The sequence below is a fragment of the Pinus tabuliformis genome, chromosome 8, assembly GCF_031772625.1.
Source record: "Pinus tabuliformis cultivar Carrire ecotype Pingquan chromosome 8, CPIR1, whole genome shotgun sequence".
Lineage (NCBI taxonomy): Eukaryota > Viridiplantae > Streptophyta > Pinopsida > Pinales > Pinaceae > Pinus > Pinus tabuliformis.
The window spans coordinates 1,220,446,918-1,220,464,587 of record NC_142294.1 but is presented as its reverse complement, the minus strand read 5'-3'; the positions used below and the strand labels follow the sequence as shown (position 1 = coordinate 1,220,464,587).

Sequence of the window (17,670 nt, the reverse complement as noted above, 5' to 3'; positions counted from 1 at the left end):
AAAAATATTTTATTTAAATATATAAATATAATGTTGTGACCATTCCAAACCCTTATTATTTGTATTCACAAGATTCTTTCATTTTTTTTTAACACGGTTACTTTTTATATATTGCAAAAAAAGAGGGAAAGGAAGCTAGTTCCTTGTACAATCAAGGGAGGGTAGGTTCAAAAGTAGTGCGTATATGGGAGCACAGTCCCCCAACTACTTTTGCCGCCCAGAATCCATAAACTTCAACAAAGATGACTTGAACTCCAAAAAATGACTTAAATTTCGAAGAGGTGGATAAACTCAAAGACCATTATCTTCGAAAAGTCGGCATATACACAATACACAGTGATTAATGATTTCCGCTTTTCCGAAGCCTTGGCGCGATCTTCAAAGCTTACCTTTGTAATACACGATCTCCACCGTAGACAATCCTCCGTCAAATCTGACTGGTCAAACAACTTGCACGTCCCACTTCCGCCGTCGATCCACACACGATAGATCCAACGGTTGGCATGAATATTGGGCAGGTAAGTCACGCGAAGAGTACCTGCCCGAAAAGGTGGTAATCTCACACCGCCCTCATGATACGTGTCCATAAGTGAGTGGAATCGGGTGGTTCCCTCCCAAAACCACTTACCACTGAAACTCTGCCCGAAATACCATTCCAGTTTACAATCCTGCCTTTTCTTATTGTCTAACTCTCATGCAAGAAAGTGCCCAATGGCTGTTGATCTACCACCATCGACGACTGCGACGACATTTCCGAGATCCTCTTCCGCTGCAACTGAAGTTAGACCTCGGCCATTGATCTCCAGAATCCCACGATACCTGTGTGATGATTCTTCATCAGTCTCCACACTCCTACTTTGCAGCCTTTCTTCATTGATTTGTGGTTTCTGGTCCTGTCTTATTGGTCTCTGTTGTGAAGAAACCTGCTGTTGTTGATTGCCAAACTGTCTCGGGTCGCCTGGGAGCCTGCACTGATACATGTGGATCATGGTATACATTCTCGTTCTTTATACTGGGAGAGGGGGTCAAGGGATACTTTCTTCATAAACTTCATTGTTCTCTTTGACTATGCCAACTGGTCTGTCAATTACTTTGTTGGCATGGCTATCCGTGTCTTTATTTTGGTTTCTCAAGACATGCTTTAAGGTTATATTTCCCAGACTTTCAAAACTTGCTCTGATCCTTTGATAGATTTTATTGATGGCTGTGCTTTTGAAGTCCCTATTGGCATCCAAAGCAGCTATTATAATAGCAGAGTCCCCTATTATTATAGGGTTTTTGAATGCGTTTTTGTTTAAAAGCCTTGTGCCTAGGAGAAGGTTGTATGCTTCAGCCCTGTTGTTTGTCATTTCTCCCAGGCTCCATTCATAGGTTATTATTTTTTGTCCATTTGGGTCTAGTATAACTCCTCCTGCCCCTGCTTTGCCTGGGTTATTTTTTGCAGCGCCGTAAAAAAAGAAAATGTGTCTCTTCTGCTCTTTTATCCATTCTCCAAATTCTTTGTCCTCCAATCTTAATTTCCAATTCTTGTTTGTGTGGGATTCTTTAATATTTGCTGTAACCGCTGCTTTTGCTTTGTTTTCTAGCATTGCTTTACTGTACTAGTCTTTCTCTTCTTGTTGTAAATTATTCTGGTCCATTTTTGAGATTCCATTTGTACTGATTATCTCTGCAACTTGGCTTCAAGTTTTTGTTAAGATCTTGCCTAGATTTTGCTTTTGTTCTTTGAAAATGCATTTGTTTCACGCTAACCAAATTTGTCAACATAGGATTGAAGGGAGACATTTCCATATCCTTTTTATTTTTGTCTTTTTTTCTTTGTATATGGGTAGCTTTTATCCCAGTTTTTATGAAGAATTGTCAACTGAAATGTTGGATTTGTGTTTATTTCCAAAAGACTTATTGCCTATTTCCAGCACTCTCTCGCCACCATACAATTAACGAAGAGGTGTTGGATAGTTTCTTCCTCCTTTTGACGCATGACACATTTTGAGGGCCCTTGTATTTTTTTTTTTCTTTTAATTTTTAGAGGTAAGAATTTTACCTTTGAGAAGGGTCTAGGTGAAAAATTTAATATTGGGCAGACTCTCTGATTTCCATGTTGCCTTCCAAAGACTCAAGTCATTTTGATTGTGAAATTTTTGGAGGAGGTTGTACTTCTTTCAATTTTAATCATAGTAATAAAATGATCTTTAAGGGAATTTATAGATGGAAGAGATTTGGGTGGAGTTGGAATGACTATCCCCGTACTCCTAAACCTAACCAACTATATTAAAGGGATTAACTGAATTTTGAATAAAACCCAAATATTAATCAATGCCTTGGATTTTTCAATTCTTTTTCCTTGCCTCTCACTTAACTTTCTTGTTTTTTTTTGTTTCCATTTTTTGCAAACCCAACACTGACCATCCGAAGCGCAATAGCTTAGCTCCCTAGACTTTATTCCTTGGGGGCTTGGTTAAGTCAATAAGTCATTTACAACATTTGTTTCGAGTGCATTAAAGGTCCATGTCCACCCCTTCCAAATTATTTGTTCGAGTTGTACGGGGTCCATAATTATCCTAGGCATTGTTGGTCGATGGACTGTTAAATGTTTCACATCTTTCAAAGTTGTTTGATGAGGGGTAAGCTAGAATGTTAGTCGTATTTGACGTCTAAATCCCCGTATCATTTGCATAGATCCAAAGTGTTGTTGCATGTCTCCTTTCCGGAGAGATATGTATTGAAGATGTTGATAGCTTTCCTCCTGTAAACGCATGAGGAAGGCAAAAAACTACTTACGTCAATTGCATATATTAAGAATATCTTATGAGAGGTAAACAATTAACCTCTCTCCTCTTCTAATCATCAAATATTTTGATTCGAAGAAATTCTCAAAATCTACAATCGGACATAAAGATATCGACAACCAATAATGTCAAACTTTGAATCTTCAACTTGAATCAACACCTAAAGTTAGCCATGATATGTTCATCTTGCTTCCAACTAAACTCATGGTCCCTATTTCAACATGAATCTTGCAGAGGCTACATTGCATATCACTTTAATTAACATAGCAACTTTAAAAATCGGTTTCCCATTGAGACCATTGGGCGTCATTTTGATGGTTGTGGACGAAATTTTTTAGGCTAAATGTATGTCAGTGTCGTTATGTCGATGTCCGAGAATATGGAGAGAGGCCCAACATGTTCAAATAATAATAATCTAAGTTTGGATCATTGATATTATACAGAAGTTTTGGGTTTGGGACTTCTATCCATCAATAATCTATTACTGACATGCGGAGGTGTGAAGCCACATTCTTCTTTGTCTGAGCAGGTCAATAATCTACAACAAGATCTTTGATCCAATGGTAGCAATTATTTGAATCGTCTTAAATCAAATCAGATGAAGCACACTGATGACAGCGAAGACCATACTGGTGACAGCAAAGACCAGAGGGAAGTTCATCCGAGAGGAAATGCCTTATGATGTAATTATTACCAATCATAATTTAAACAAGTATTTGCATAAAAAATGAATATAAACAAGATGGAAAAAATATACTTATAGGGAGTTACTACCTACGATTATTTATGTTTTCTTCAATGCTTTAAATGTAGGAGTAAAAGTGTAAACATTTAAACTTAGTAGTGGTTACTGCCTGCCAAAAATTTATGCAAGTCTGTATCCCTTAGTAGGCAATTAACTCTTCCACTGTTTGCAATTTTTCTAAAAATATAACATCTACTTAAGTAGCGAGGACTACCTTGCTTACAACATGTTTTTTAAATGGCATCATATTTAAATTGTTATATACTTTAACTTTGTACAATATGATAGTAGTTATATTAATATTTTTAAATTAAAATTGAAAATATTATTAAACATATATTTTGTTTTTCTTCCCAATTTTAAATTGGAAAAATTGTATAACTCCAACCTTTGCTTATTAATTGTCAACATATGGACTTAATTATTCATGCATTCTCTATCTCTCTCTCTCTCTCTCTCACACACACACACACACACAGATATATACCAATTCCAAATTGAAAAACAAGCCAATGTCTATCTTCGAAATAATCAACGCTACATCTAGGCTTGAACAAACAAATCTAGCAAATTAAATAACAACCAATGCCTAATAATATTAATGCAAATACTAGTCCCCGATGGAGGCGAGTGTGTGGAATTTAATAGTCAAAGGTTGAAAGGCATGTCAAATTTGCCAACTATCCTTTAATGTACGCAAGCTAGCATGCAAAAGGAAATAAGGTGGGATTCAATCTACTATTGTGTTTTCATTATAAATGTGCAGAAGTGGTAGCTATTAGTGGGAACTCCAATTTCAATTTTCATACGTTCTCCTTTGTCTATGGTAACCATGGACGAGTCCGAATTTGCATGTTGGGAGCAGGTAATGGATCACCAAGGTATTTTTGCATCTGCAAGGATTAATGGTAGGAGGTATTATGAGAGGAATGTTTTTATTAATGTGTGTTTTAGGTGTACCACTTGTCCTTTCCTAGTCTTTTAGCAACATGGCAACAAATTTATCACCTTGTGTCACTCCTCATAGTGTCTGTTGTTTACGTGGTGGCTTTCTTTCTTCTAGTGTTTTTACCTTGATCCTCGTTTGACAAGACTTTATGTTGAGGTGTTATCTAGTGTTGAATCGTGCACTGCTTTTATGTTTGATGGTGAATCTTGTCTATTATGGTTATATAAGGGCTTAAGGTCCTTGGTTTTACTGATGAAATTTGTAGTAAATGTTGTAGTATCTTGGAACTCTGGTTTTGAGAACCAACTTCTTGGTTCTGTCGCTATCCATGTGATCATGATTATCTATTAATAAAAATATTGTGTTGATTCACAAAAAGATAATGCAATTACTAGAGATGAAGTTTGGGATAATTTAAATGCATTTGATCCTGATAAAGCTCTAGGTCGAGATGATTTCTCTGCATAGTTTAACAAGTATGTTTGTAACAACCTTGGTCAAAAATCCATGTAATAAAGTTAAAAAAGGAAAAATAAGACCTTAGTCATGGGACACGTATTCCAAGCTGAATGTTGGGCAAAAAACATAACGATGGGGATCACTTGTGGTTAATTAATGGCTATGGAAATTGAAAAAGGCAATGACAAAGGCTTTCGAAAGGCAAAGTGGCATTAATTGGAATTTTATTTATGAAAATAATGGGATTAGGAGAAAAGGAGGGTGAAAGGTCACAGGTCGCATGTGAGGAGGAAAATGAAGGAAAATAATTATAAAATGAACAAAATAGACGCCTCATTAATAAAAAGGCTTATGAGGATCAATTTGTAGCTTTTTGTTAGTTTAGTTTTGGAGCTCTTATTTTCTATTCTCTCTCTCATACTCTTAGATACTTAGAGTTTTCTTGGAGCACTCTTAAAGGAGTGTGGCATACTTGGGATTTTGGAGTAAAAAGGTAAAGGAAGATCAGGAAAGCGCAAGAGGACATCAGGATCAACAACTACAATAGGTTTTGCTTGTAGGTACCGAGTTGCATGTATGATTCCCTTGCTATCTTTGGCATGCATGGCACATGCATGTGGTTTCTTGGTTATGATCTGTCATTGGCATGAAGGATTGCCTGGATTGACGGTGGATTTTCTTAGCCTTTTCATTTCTTGGATAATCATGGTGTTGTGGGTGACTTTCCTTTTGTTTATTGGTTGATTCTCATGTTCCTTATGGTTGTGGGTTGACTTACTAGTTCCTTGAAGCCTTGGTTGGACAAACGATTTGGAAGCCCTATAACAACTTAGGTTGAGTTACTAGTCCTGGAAGCCTTGGTTGGACAAATGCTTTGGAATCCCTTTGTGGGTTGAGTTACTAATCCTGGATGCCTTGGTTGGACAAACACTTTGGGAGCCCGACAATAGTTGTTGGTTGAGTTACTAGTCTAGGAAGCCCTGGTTGGAACATGTAGAAGGCCATATTGGTTGTGTTTTGTCATTTTAACTTCCTTAATTGTACATGGGGAGTTGAATAAGATCATAGTAGCCTCTCATCACATGTTTACCTCAATAGACTGGTTAACTTGGATAAATGTGGGAAGAGGGTGGTTACAGAGTGGTACTAGAGCATGGTTCATCCCTTGGACTGGATGGGCAGTGGGTGTTGTTCGTGCATTCATGTCGATTACATATGTGTTCTTTATGCTTATGGTCTATGTGCTTGTTGCATATGCATGATGTTGGTCATAGTTGTAGTGGTGTCGCAATGTGAAAGTTGAAGGTGTCATTTTTAGATGTGGTCGTCATGAGTGTATGTCGATTATGCATTGGTTATGCATGTCAATGTTTATATATAGTTGTGCATACATTGACATGGTTGTAGTTGTCGTGCATGAGGTCATGGTATGTGGTTGGTATGGTCATGCATTGATGACTGGATAATGGTTGAAATGATGATTAAATGTTGATATGATTATGTTTATATATGTATTGTGCTAATTTGATTGGTCATGTAGACTAGATATCCCCCCTTGAACTAAACTAAGGTACATTGGCTTGTTCATGATTTGGTTTAGCTGACATGATATACCTTGCAGGAAGAAAACATCAAAATATGACTAGCAAGATGGTAGACTACAATTCACGAGACTCTCCTTATGGATTAGGTGAGCAACGTGGTGCTAGGAATTATTTTGACTTAATAGACACATTGAGGAGTTTGAAGGGAGAAATAATAAGTTGTAAAGAAGATAATGACATAATCATTTAGGCACATGAGAAACAAGCAAAGGTAAATGTAGTGTTTCGTCAGATATTTTCAGGCTTGTAGAAACATGGACCACTGAGAATCAATCATGGGCAGGAGGATAGGACTATTGGAGCATATGGTAGCAGGCCACACAGTGGGCACGGGTTGGATAGAGATGACACAGTCAAAGATGGCAGGTTCTTGGATACACCTAATAGACAAGGAAGTGGGAATGGGTTTTACTCCAGTTTTGGTTCAGACAGGTATCCTGGTCATCATTGTTATCATCCTTACAGGAGGAGTTATAGGGGATATTTTTCAGATGAGTTCAAGAAATCAAAGAAACCTACATTTGATGGGGAAATGAAGAAGTCACAAGATGCAGAAGCATGGTTTCTTGGTATGAATAAGTTCTTCAGGTTGCATGATTACTCAGAAAACATGAAGGCCAGAATAACGACATTCAGTCTTAAAGGTAAAGCAATTTTTTGGTGGGAAGATGTAAAGAATGTCAAAGGTATTTATGAAGAGGAGTTGACTTGGAGTGAGTTTGAAATACTTTTCAGGAAGAAGTATCTATCAGAGAGATACTATGACAATAAGGAAAATGAGTTCTATGAGCTAAAGATGGGATCTATGACTGATGAAGAGTACACTTGTAGATTCTTGGAGTTATTGGATATGTTCCTTACCTCAAGGAGGAGAAGGCCAAGATTACAAGATTCATCAGTGGGTTTCCGATATCTTTCAAGGATAGGATTGAGTTTGACGAGCCTAGATCATTGGAGGAGACCATCCAGAAGCTAAAGCCTTATTTTGAGCAATCAAAGTGCAGATCTGAGACTAAGTCAGACTGGAAAGGTAATGCAAATAATAAAGGAAAATGAGACAAGAAGTAACAATACCTCAAGATATAAGTAACAAAGAGAATGCAACCTCACATAAGTATTTCAATGCATCTGATAGAGGACAGGGATTTTGGTCCATGGAGAAGAACAAGGGTGATAGTTGAAAGCCCTTGTAGTGTTCGACTTGTGGAGGAAAGCATCGTAAAAGAGATTGTCCATAACATCAGCGTGGTAGGCCATAGATATATAGTGCTCAAGAGGCATAGACATTGGGAGATGTTGGACAAAGTATTCCATGGATCTATGCAACATTGGAGAACAGGCAGGCAGATCATTGGGCTTCTATTATTGAGATGGGCAATAAGCCTTGTGATCAAGTAAATTCTATTTTGATTAACCCTGGATCAAATTATAGTTATGCTAGTCCTGACTTGGTGGATAAGTGTTGTTTGAACAAAGAAGTGCATGCAGAATCTTGGTTATTGCAGTTGGCTACAGGTACAAAGAAGCGAGTTCATCATTGGGTAAGAGCTTGTGCATTTGAGTTGAATGGTATGCCTACATCAACATATTTGAATGTATTGCCATTGGGGTCGTATAATATGATTTTGGGTATGGACTGGTTATATCTTCATAGGAATGAGGTGGACTGTTATGACAAAGCTATTGAGTGTGTGGATGATAATGGAGAACATAGATTTTGCAGGGTAAGAAGAAGGCAACATCAATTAGAATGGTGACAACTATGCGGGCAAAGGGCAATCGTAGAAAAGTGTGTGCGTTACTTCCAATGCATATTTCTAGTGACAAATGTAAGGAAGTTGAGGATGCAGATGTCTTGAGCAGGTACCCAGTTATACAACAGTTTCAGGATGTGTTTATGATAGAGATTTCAAAGTTTCCGCCTCACATGGAAGTGGAATTTTCTATTGAGTTGGCACCAAGGGTAGCATCAACATCAAAGGTACCTTACATGATGAGTACACCAGAGTTGGTGGAGTTGAAGTTGCAATTGAAGGAAATGATTGAAAAGGGATACCTTAGGCCAAATGTGTCGCCTTGGGGTGCTCTCGTGTTTTTTATGAAGAAGAAGGATGGTATTATCAGGTTATGCACTGATTACAGGTAGTTTAAAAAAGTGACCATAAAGAATAGGTATTTGTTATGGAGGATTGATGACTTGTTTGATCAGTTGAAGGGAGAAACAATGTTCTCAGAGAATTATTTGAGATTAGGATATCATCACGTACACATTAAAGAAGAGGAAATCTATAAGACTTCTTTCTGGACCAAGTATGGGAATTATGAGCTTGTTGTAGTTCCATTTGGTTTGACTAATGCTCCAGCTACTTTTATGTGCTTGATGAATAATGTGTTGTGTCCTTATCTAGATAAGTTTGTTATTGATTTCATTGATGATATATTGGTATATTCTAAAAATGAGGAAGAAAATGCCAAACATTTAGCAGCAGTATTGAGATTGCTGAGAGAGCATCAGTTGTATGCCAAGCTTAGCAAATGTAGTTTCTTTCAAACAAAGGTACACTACTTGGGACATGTGGTCTCCAAGGAAGGCATAACAGTGGATACAGAGAAGATAAGGGCTATCATGGAGTGGGAATCTCCTAGAAATGTGGATGAGGTAAGATCATTCATGTGGTTAGCAGGTTATTATAAGAGGTTCATCAAGAAATTCTCAAATATTACTTATCCTATTACATCATTGCAAAGAAAAGGTAAGAAATTTGAATGGAGAGAGGAACGTGCAACTATTTTTGAGCAGTTAAAGCAGTTGTTGACAAATGCCCTAGTGTTAAAGATTGCAGATCCGAACAACGAATTTGTGGGATGTACAGATGATTCTTGCAAGAGAGGAATCCATGAAGTCCTTATGCAGGAAGGACAAGTAGTATGCTATGAATCAAGGAAATTGAATGAGCATGAGCATAATTATCCAACACATGATCTTGAGTTGGCAACGATCATCCATGCTTTGAAGATGTGGAGGCACTATCTTCTTGGAAGGTGGTTCATCTTGATGAGTGATCATAGTGGATTAAGGTATTTATTTGACCAATTGAATCTAAATGCCAAACAAGCTAGATGGTTGGCCATGATCAGTGAGTTTGACTTTTAGATCAGGTACATTAAAGCTAAAGAAAATATGGTTGCATATGCTCTTAGCAGGAGGATACAAGTGAATCATATAACAGTTATGAGCTCCTATGGGATAGATTTACGAGATCAAATTTTGCAGGTAGGTCAATAGGATGACAAGTACAAGGAACTTATGCACATGTTACAACAGGGTACAGGTGATCAGGATGTGTACTATCAACTCACATTAGATGGCTTGGTTAGATTTAGGAACATGATATAAGTGTCAGACAACAATGATCTCAAGAAGATTATCTTGAGGGAATTTCATGCTAAGCCCTATTCAGGTCACCTAAGATATCAAAAGGCGTTGACAACAATGAAGAAGTTTTATTATTGGTTGAATTTGAAGAGAGAAGTGGCAAAGTTTTTGGCTAGATGCTTGAATTGTCAACAAGTAAAAGTAGAGTTTAAGCATCTGGGTGGGTTACTACAGCCAATTCCAATTCCAGAGTAGAAATGGGAAGTCATTTCCATGGAAATCCTCATAGGTTTTCCGAGGACATCAAGACAACATGATTCTATTATGGTTGTGGTTGAAAGGTTGACAAAAGTAGCGCACTTCATTGCAGTGAAGTTTACATATTCAACTAATGATGTAGCATAGGTATTCATCAGAGATATCGTGAGTTTTCATGGTGTACCAAAGAAGATCGTATCAGACAGGGATGCCAAGTTCACTTCTAGGTTATGGAAAGAGTTATTTGCAGGTTTGGGTACAGAGTTGGTCTTTAGCACATCTTATCATCCCCAGACAGATGGAAAGGCAGAGAGGGTCAACAATATTTTTGAGGACATGTTGAAAACGTATGTCATGCATCAACAATGAAAGTGGAAGAGTGTCTTCCATTAGTTGAGTTTGCTTACAACAATGGGTACCAGGAATCTTTGAGGATGAGTCTGTTTGAGGCATAGTATGGGCAGAGTTATAATACTCCCATTAGTTGGAGTGATCCAGTGAACATGGTATTGATAGGATTGGACATGTCGGCAGAGATGGAACAATGTAGGTAATGAAGAAGAATTTGAAGGCAGCATATGATAGATAGAAGAGTTATGCAAATCAAAACAATATATTTAAGGAGTTTTAGGTTGGGGAACAGGTGTACTTGCGCATCAAGCCCAAGCTGATACCTCGATTTTGTGGACCTTTTATGATTCTTGAAAGGATTGGACCAGTAGCCTATCGACTTGCACTGGCTCTGACAGTGAAATTCCATGATGTTTTCCATGTGTCATTGCTTAAGAAGTATGTTAAAGACTATGATAATGTTATTGAATGGTCTGTATTGCAGGTGGAACCTGTTAGAGTCGGTCTAGTAGCCCTCCATTAGCGATCAAAGCTCTTTGCATTTGCATAAGTAGGTATCTCATCAGTGTCATCTTATTGCATTCCATTAGGCATGCCATAACCCTGATGGCGGAGCTGGTGTCTTTATTCCCCTCTTGGCACTGCTGGATCAAGTTGTTTCAGTCAATAAACTATTTCAAAGTTGTTTGTCTTGTCTTGAGGTCAAAATTTATAGGTCTAGGGTTTAGGTCAAATTTGTCTTCAAGGTCATGCCTCTGAAGGTCAATAAGTGCCCAGCAAGCAAGAGGGATGATTTTCAAAGTGTTTCTTCGAAAGATTCTATCTTGTGCAGCTAATTTTCACCTTGGATTTAAAAACCCTGTTTTTAAAGCCAAGGTCATTTCTCAAAATTTTGTAAAAATTGTAAAAATTCAAAATGATTCAAAGGACAGCATACAACCCTGGCTCCCTTGCCAGGACCCCTCAGAAGCTATCCCTGCAAAAAATTATCAAGGAAAACATCAATTCAACCAATTTCAGGATAAAAGGAAACCAAAAAGTCAGCAGCATTCAAAGTTTAAAAAGTGTCATGAAAAACATTAGAAAGTGGGTTGTGACATGAAATTTATTCAAAGCAAGGCTATAAAGGCTCTATTTCCCTCCATCAAGCTTCATTGTGCATCCAAGTGATAGAGAAATCAGTTGCAAGAGCGTTTGAGTGAATTCGGTGAGTTTGGGAGACGCGCGACCCGTCGAGACTGGCGCGCGACCCGTCAGGCGAGCGCGACCCATCAGGGCACCTCCGCCAGTGAAAATTTTATACGGGCGCGACCCGTCAGGCGCGCGCGACCTGTTGGGCAGTGCACGCGACCCATCAGCGTTCCCTCTACACAAAACCGCCAGCAAGCTGCCAAGGAACCACAAGTTGCTAAATTTTGCAAGGTAGGCCCTCAATCATGAAAAATTATTGCTTGCTACAGTTCAAGAAGATCATGATTGTATTTTTAAAGGTCTTCATTTTGCAAGTAAAAGTCTCCATTGTGCTTTTGGGCTTGAAGTTGTCAAACTTGCTAGGGATTATTATGCTGTTTTGAGGTATCCCTTTTCTTTCCTATTGTCCACCTCCCATTACATATTCCTTATCATTTTATTTAAATTTCCCTTCCAAATTTGCTAAGAGCCTTAAACCCTACCCCTCTCCCTAAGAAATCAAAAAATTAAAATCCTAAACCCTACCTCCCATAACATCCTTGCAAATGAAATTATATGATGATGTATATGTCATGATTCTTCCCCAAAACTCCTTGTTTCATATATTTTTCCCAATTTCCCTTCCAAGTCTCCCCTCCCTAACATTTCCCATGTGCTACTTGTCCCCTTGAAACAACATTTCAAAACAGTTAAAATAGCAGATTTCAAAGCAGAAGCAGCAGTACATTTCAGCCACTTTGCTCCTAAAACAATGTCAGAAACCGAAACCAATTATGAGCAAAGTGATGACCATGAGTCAGCCTCAGAGTTTGAGGTACATAGGAGGCCTCACAGGGGTGGTAAGAGCGGTCACCATAAGAGAGAGGAGCCCACCTCTTTGACTGATTTGCAGGCTTGTCCAATTGCAGTCTCATGTTTCCGTTATATGTCTTGTTATGAGTTTTGCGAGAGGATCTCTCAGATTCAGCATCACAGGGAGTTGGCTCGCTTGTTTGTTTTGCATTTGCATGATGGGCATGTGAACCTTGCAGGGGTGGATTTTACATTGACACCTGAGATGATTGCTCAAGCAACAGGGATACCAAATGTTGGAGAAGTGTGGAACAAGCGCAAAATATTGGACAGTGTTCAGTTTGAGCCTTACATTAAACCTGCATTTATGAGACAAGTGACGGGTGTATTTCCTTTCAGATTTTTGAGGAATGAGTATGCTCCTTTGATGAGGCTTATCATGCGCTATTTCACCTGTGAGGGCAGATTTTCACTTGTGTATTCATACCATATTCGCTTATTGATGCATTTCACACGGGTACGGATGGTGAACATCCCGGTTTTCTTGTGCCAAAATATTGAGAGGATGGTTCCTTTGATGCAGAGGAAGAGCCCAGCACAACAATATAGGAGCCTCTATCATTATGGTTTGATTCAGCTTGTGGTCATACATTAGTTGGCTCAGCATGGCATCCCATGGGAGGAGTTTATCTCTCGTGAGTTCTTCACAACACCACTACCACATCCTGAGATTGTTTATGAGGAGGGAGGACCATCTCAGCAGTATGATATTCCTGAGACTAGACATGTCAGCTCTCCTCCATTGGTCACTTATCAGAGAAGCCACAGGGCCTTATTTGCAGCAGTTAGGCGAGTATTATCACCACACCAGGTGGAAGGGGTCTCGCCTTCTTCATCAGCACCACGAGTGTTATCTCCACACCAGTTGGAAGGGGCCTCGTCTCCGACAGCAGCACAGGTATCAGAGAGGGGCAAACAGCCCAGGATTGATGAGGGGCCATCAGGTGTTCCAGATATAGAGCTTGTTGATCTTGATATCAGTTCTCCTAGCCTAGATTCAAAGGAGATCATTCAGCACCTAAGAGCTGAAAATGATGCCTTACAGAAAAGATTAGAAGGAGCACAGTGGACGATCACATATTTAGAGCAGCACAACAAGCAATTGGAGGATGAGAAAACTCTTGATGAGTTGTGGAGGATTCGTGGGGACCGCAACTTGAATCGAAGAAGACCTGGCGATTTGGTACCCGTTGAGCGAGAGGCTATGCTTCTCCGGGTTAATACTCATTTGGAGAGGTTGCTGGCCAAGGCCAACCAAGATAAAGACTTGCTCAGGAATATGAAAAATCATTATTGGGCGTGGATGCATGTATGCAAGGCGAAAATGAAAGTGCTCCAAAGGAAGTTGGCCAAAGCACAAAAATGAAGGAAAAGGCCCGACCCCCTCCACATCTTGGCTGAGGATTCTTTGAAGGAGCGTGATACTAGATAACTCAACTCCAGCACAAATTCCAAAATTTTTTGAGTATTTTGGGTCATTTTTTATTTTTCTGGCAAAAAAAAGGTTTTCCTCCCTGACGGGTCGCGCGCGGCGCGCGACCCTTTCGTTTAGCAACTCCATTTTGGAAAAACTCAGCATTTATGGATTTGTCATGGAAAGTTACACTTTCTCAGCCATTACTAAGAAATTTCACCAAGTTTTGGGCCTCCAGAAAGTCCAAAAACAAGCAAAAAATGACTTTCTGCCACATTTTTGACACACAGGAAGCAGTCTTGGGAGATTGCATTTTTGGAGGGGCAAATGATCACCAAATTCAGAAATTCTACTTGGGTTGGAAAGTAGACATCCAGACCTTTCCAACAAGCCCACTTTTGCCTCATTTGGACACCTGGAAGTGCCTCAAAAGTGCCTCCAAAGGCGTGCGACCCGTTCAGGAAATGCGCACGACCCATCAGACAATTTTCACAATTTTTCACCTACAGCTCATGGATTCGCCCAGTTTTTACTAGTTTTGACTTTTGATGGGATTTTTCACCCTCTTTGATGTAATTTATGTATTTTCATGTTGATATGACACTTATTTACCTACTCTAGAAGATTCATTCATGAAATAGCATGCATTTAATGAATGAATTGGTTTCCTAGCTTATAGAGGCAAGTTGTTTTGATTGCCTAGTTTTCAGTGCTTAGTTTAGAATTGGTTGAAACAGCTCCTAGAAGGATGAGCTCGACCCCTAGAGGCAGGGAAAGATGTTAGATGGCCTATATTATGTACTTTCTTGCTCATTTTCATGGTTGGACTCTTGAGGGAGAAGCTCTTATTGTATTACTCACTGTATCTCTGCAATTTTTGGCAAAAGAAGACCAGGGTTTTGCAGTCCTTTTTGGGATTCTTGTGGTCACATGTATTGATGGTGTGTTTCTCTTTGTACTTGTAAGTGTGTTATGTGAATCATTTCCTTACTTTTCCTTCTGCAAATTAGGCAAATGAAGTGTTAAAGTAGAATTCATGACTGTCATGCTCTGCATTTAAGTTTGCTTAATATCGATGTTTTCAACTGTTTAAAGGGAATTCAAGGTTATTGCTTGCTCTCTTTAACTCGTCACCGGTCATTCTCATCCATCCATCTCTATCAAAGGCATCAATACTGTTTCCTACCTCGCCCCAAAGAACCCCCTGCGAAAACTGTGTCCAATCCCCGCACCCAAAACTGCCATTCCCCAATTTTCCACCAAAACTTTAAAAAATCCCAAATTAAACCTCTTGATCAGTTTACTAGCCTAAAATCAGTGTTTCCCAATTGGTCATCTCGCCCATTGAAGATCTATACCGAGATAGACCGGAGAGAGCCCTCTCCTGCCCCGTAGGGCTAGCTACGAGGCTAAGTGGTTTGATGTTGCCTTGGAGTTTGCCTTTCTCAGCCTGAGGTGAAATTTCAAGCGCTAACAGAACCAAAAGGAGAATTCCAGTCGGAACCTTAGTGCATTTTGTAGAGAAATATGCTCATGCTCTGGAACCGAGCAATCGAGCAGGTTAAGTGCAATGGAAGCACTTTGGGCCCGATGAAGCTACATAGGAGATGACAAATAAGATGTGGGCTATGTATCATTTTCTATTCATTGGTTGAGAAAATGTTTTTGGCATATGTTCTGGTATATTTATATATGTATATGGATGTAAATACGGCCATGAGTTATGTTATAAAGCTCTAATAAGCGGTATGGGTGTCATGTAATTATGGTTGTCATGTTGTTATGTTTCTCATGTTGGTTTGCTTCTCAGCAGGTTCATTATTGTAAACAATGTTTTGTGCTAGGTTATAAAGCTCCATGGGCAGTATGTTTTGCTTTCAACAATTTTGTTGGTTGTAGGTGTCATTGAACACCGAGGACAGTGTTCCCCCAAGGGGGAGGGTTCTGTAACAACCCTAGTAAAAAAAACATGTAATATAGTTAATAAAGGAAAAATAAGACCTTGGTCATAGGACACGTATTCCAAGATGAATGTTGGGCAAAAAACTTAATGATGGGGATCACTTGTGATTAATTAATGGCTATGGAAATTGGAAAAGGAAATGACAAAGGCTTTGGAAAGGTAAAGTGGCATTAATTGGCATTTTATTTATGAAAATAGTGGAAATTAGGAGAAAAGGAAGGTGAAAGGTCACTGGTTGCATGTGAGGAGGAAAATGAAGGAAAATAATGGAAAATTGAAGAAAACAGAGTCCTCATTAATAAAAAGGCTTCTGAGGATCATTTTGTAGCTTTTTGTCAATTCAATTTTGGGGCTCTCATTTTCTACTGTCTCTTTCATACTCTTGGACACTTAGAGTTTTCTCGGAGCACTCTTGGAGGAATGTGACATACTTGGGATTTTGGAGCAAGAAGGAAAAGGAAGAGCAGGAAAGTGCAAGAGGACATTGAGATCAACAACTAAAATGGGTTTTTCTTGGAGGTACTGAGTTACATGTATGATTTCCTTGCTAGTTTTGGCATGCATGGCACATGCATGTGGTTTCATGGTTATGATCTGTCATTGGCATGGAGGATTTGCTAGATTGATGGAGGATTTGCCTAGCCTTGCCATGGTGTTGTGGGTGTCTTTCCTTTTTTTTTTGGTTGGTTCTCATGTTCCTTATGGTCATGGGTTGAGTTACTAGTTCCTTAAAGTATTGGTTGGACAAACGCTCTAGAAGCCCTGTAATAGTTTGGGTTGAGTTACTAGTCCTAGAAGCCTTGGTTGGACAAACACTCAGGAAGCCCCTAGTGGGTTGAGTTAATAGTCTTGGATGCCCTGGTTGGACAAACATTTTGGAAGGCAGACAACAGTTGTAGGTTGAGTTACTAGTCTTGGAATCCTTGGTTAGAACAAATGATCTAGAGCCTTGACCAACTTGGGTAGAGACTAATTTGGTGATGGTTAGTGATGTCTGACCTTGAGGTGGAATCACTAGTTTATGTTTGAGGTGGTTTTGCCTTTGGAAGCCCTGGTTTGGTTTTGTTGGATGTGTTCCATGAGATCCCACATTCATGCTTGGAATATGGCACTGGGTTGATTGGATGAAAGAGAGATTTGGTTCAACCTAGTCTATGGTAAGGTGGTACGTGGAAGTCCCATACCTAGTTGCATTTTGCATGTGTTAATAAGAGATTCTTTCCTCTTGTATTTGATGGGAAAATATACTTTTTTATGTGGTTTTTATGGTTGTCATATCATTGCTATTTCTTTTGAATATATGTTGATTATGATAATGTTTTATGACAATATTGAAGTATGGATTTCACCATGTTTTGATTTGAAAGTGAATCAACAATGAATATATGACCTAATAGATTATAATGCAACTATTATGATAAGGCATTAGTGATTCCTTGCGATTATTTGATTAAGTATGAGACCCTTATGCTCTGATATTTTGTTATGACCTGTAGAATGCATATTTGTGACATGTTTGACGAAATGCATGTCATGGCTAGTAGGTGTCCAGTCAAGTCTTTGTTCAAGTATTTTCCGTAGTATCATTGTTTTGATGTTATTTTTCATTTATGGAAGTTTCATGAAGTTCTAGGCAGTGACTTGAGACCTAGCCCTGAAAAAGTGGCACAGAATTTGGGGCCGCTAGCTCAGAACTACCTACAAAAGTCCCCAATCGCT

General features: G+C 39.0%; 1 protein-coding gene across 1 annotated transcript; it reads right to left on the bottom strand.

The window, feature by feature from the left end:
- Positions 1-1,025: 1,025 nt before the first annotated feature.
- On the bottom strand, positions 1,026-1,589 carry LOC149239788 (uncharacterized). The gene has a single exon (XM_089369970.1). It carries the CDS (start codon positions 1,587-1,589, stop codon positions 1,026-1,028), a length of 564 nt encoding a protein of 187 aa, XP_089226096.1.
- Positions 1,590-17,670: the final 16,081 nt, after the last annotated feature.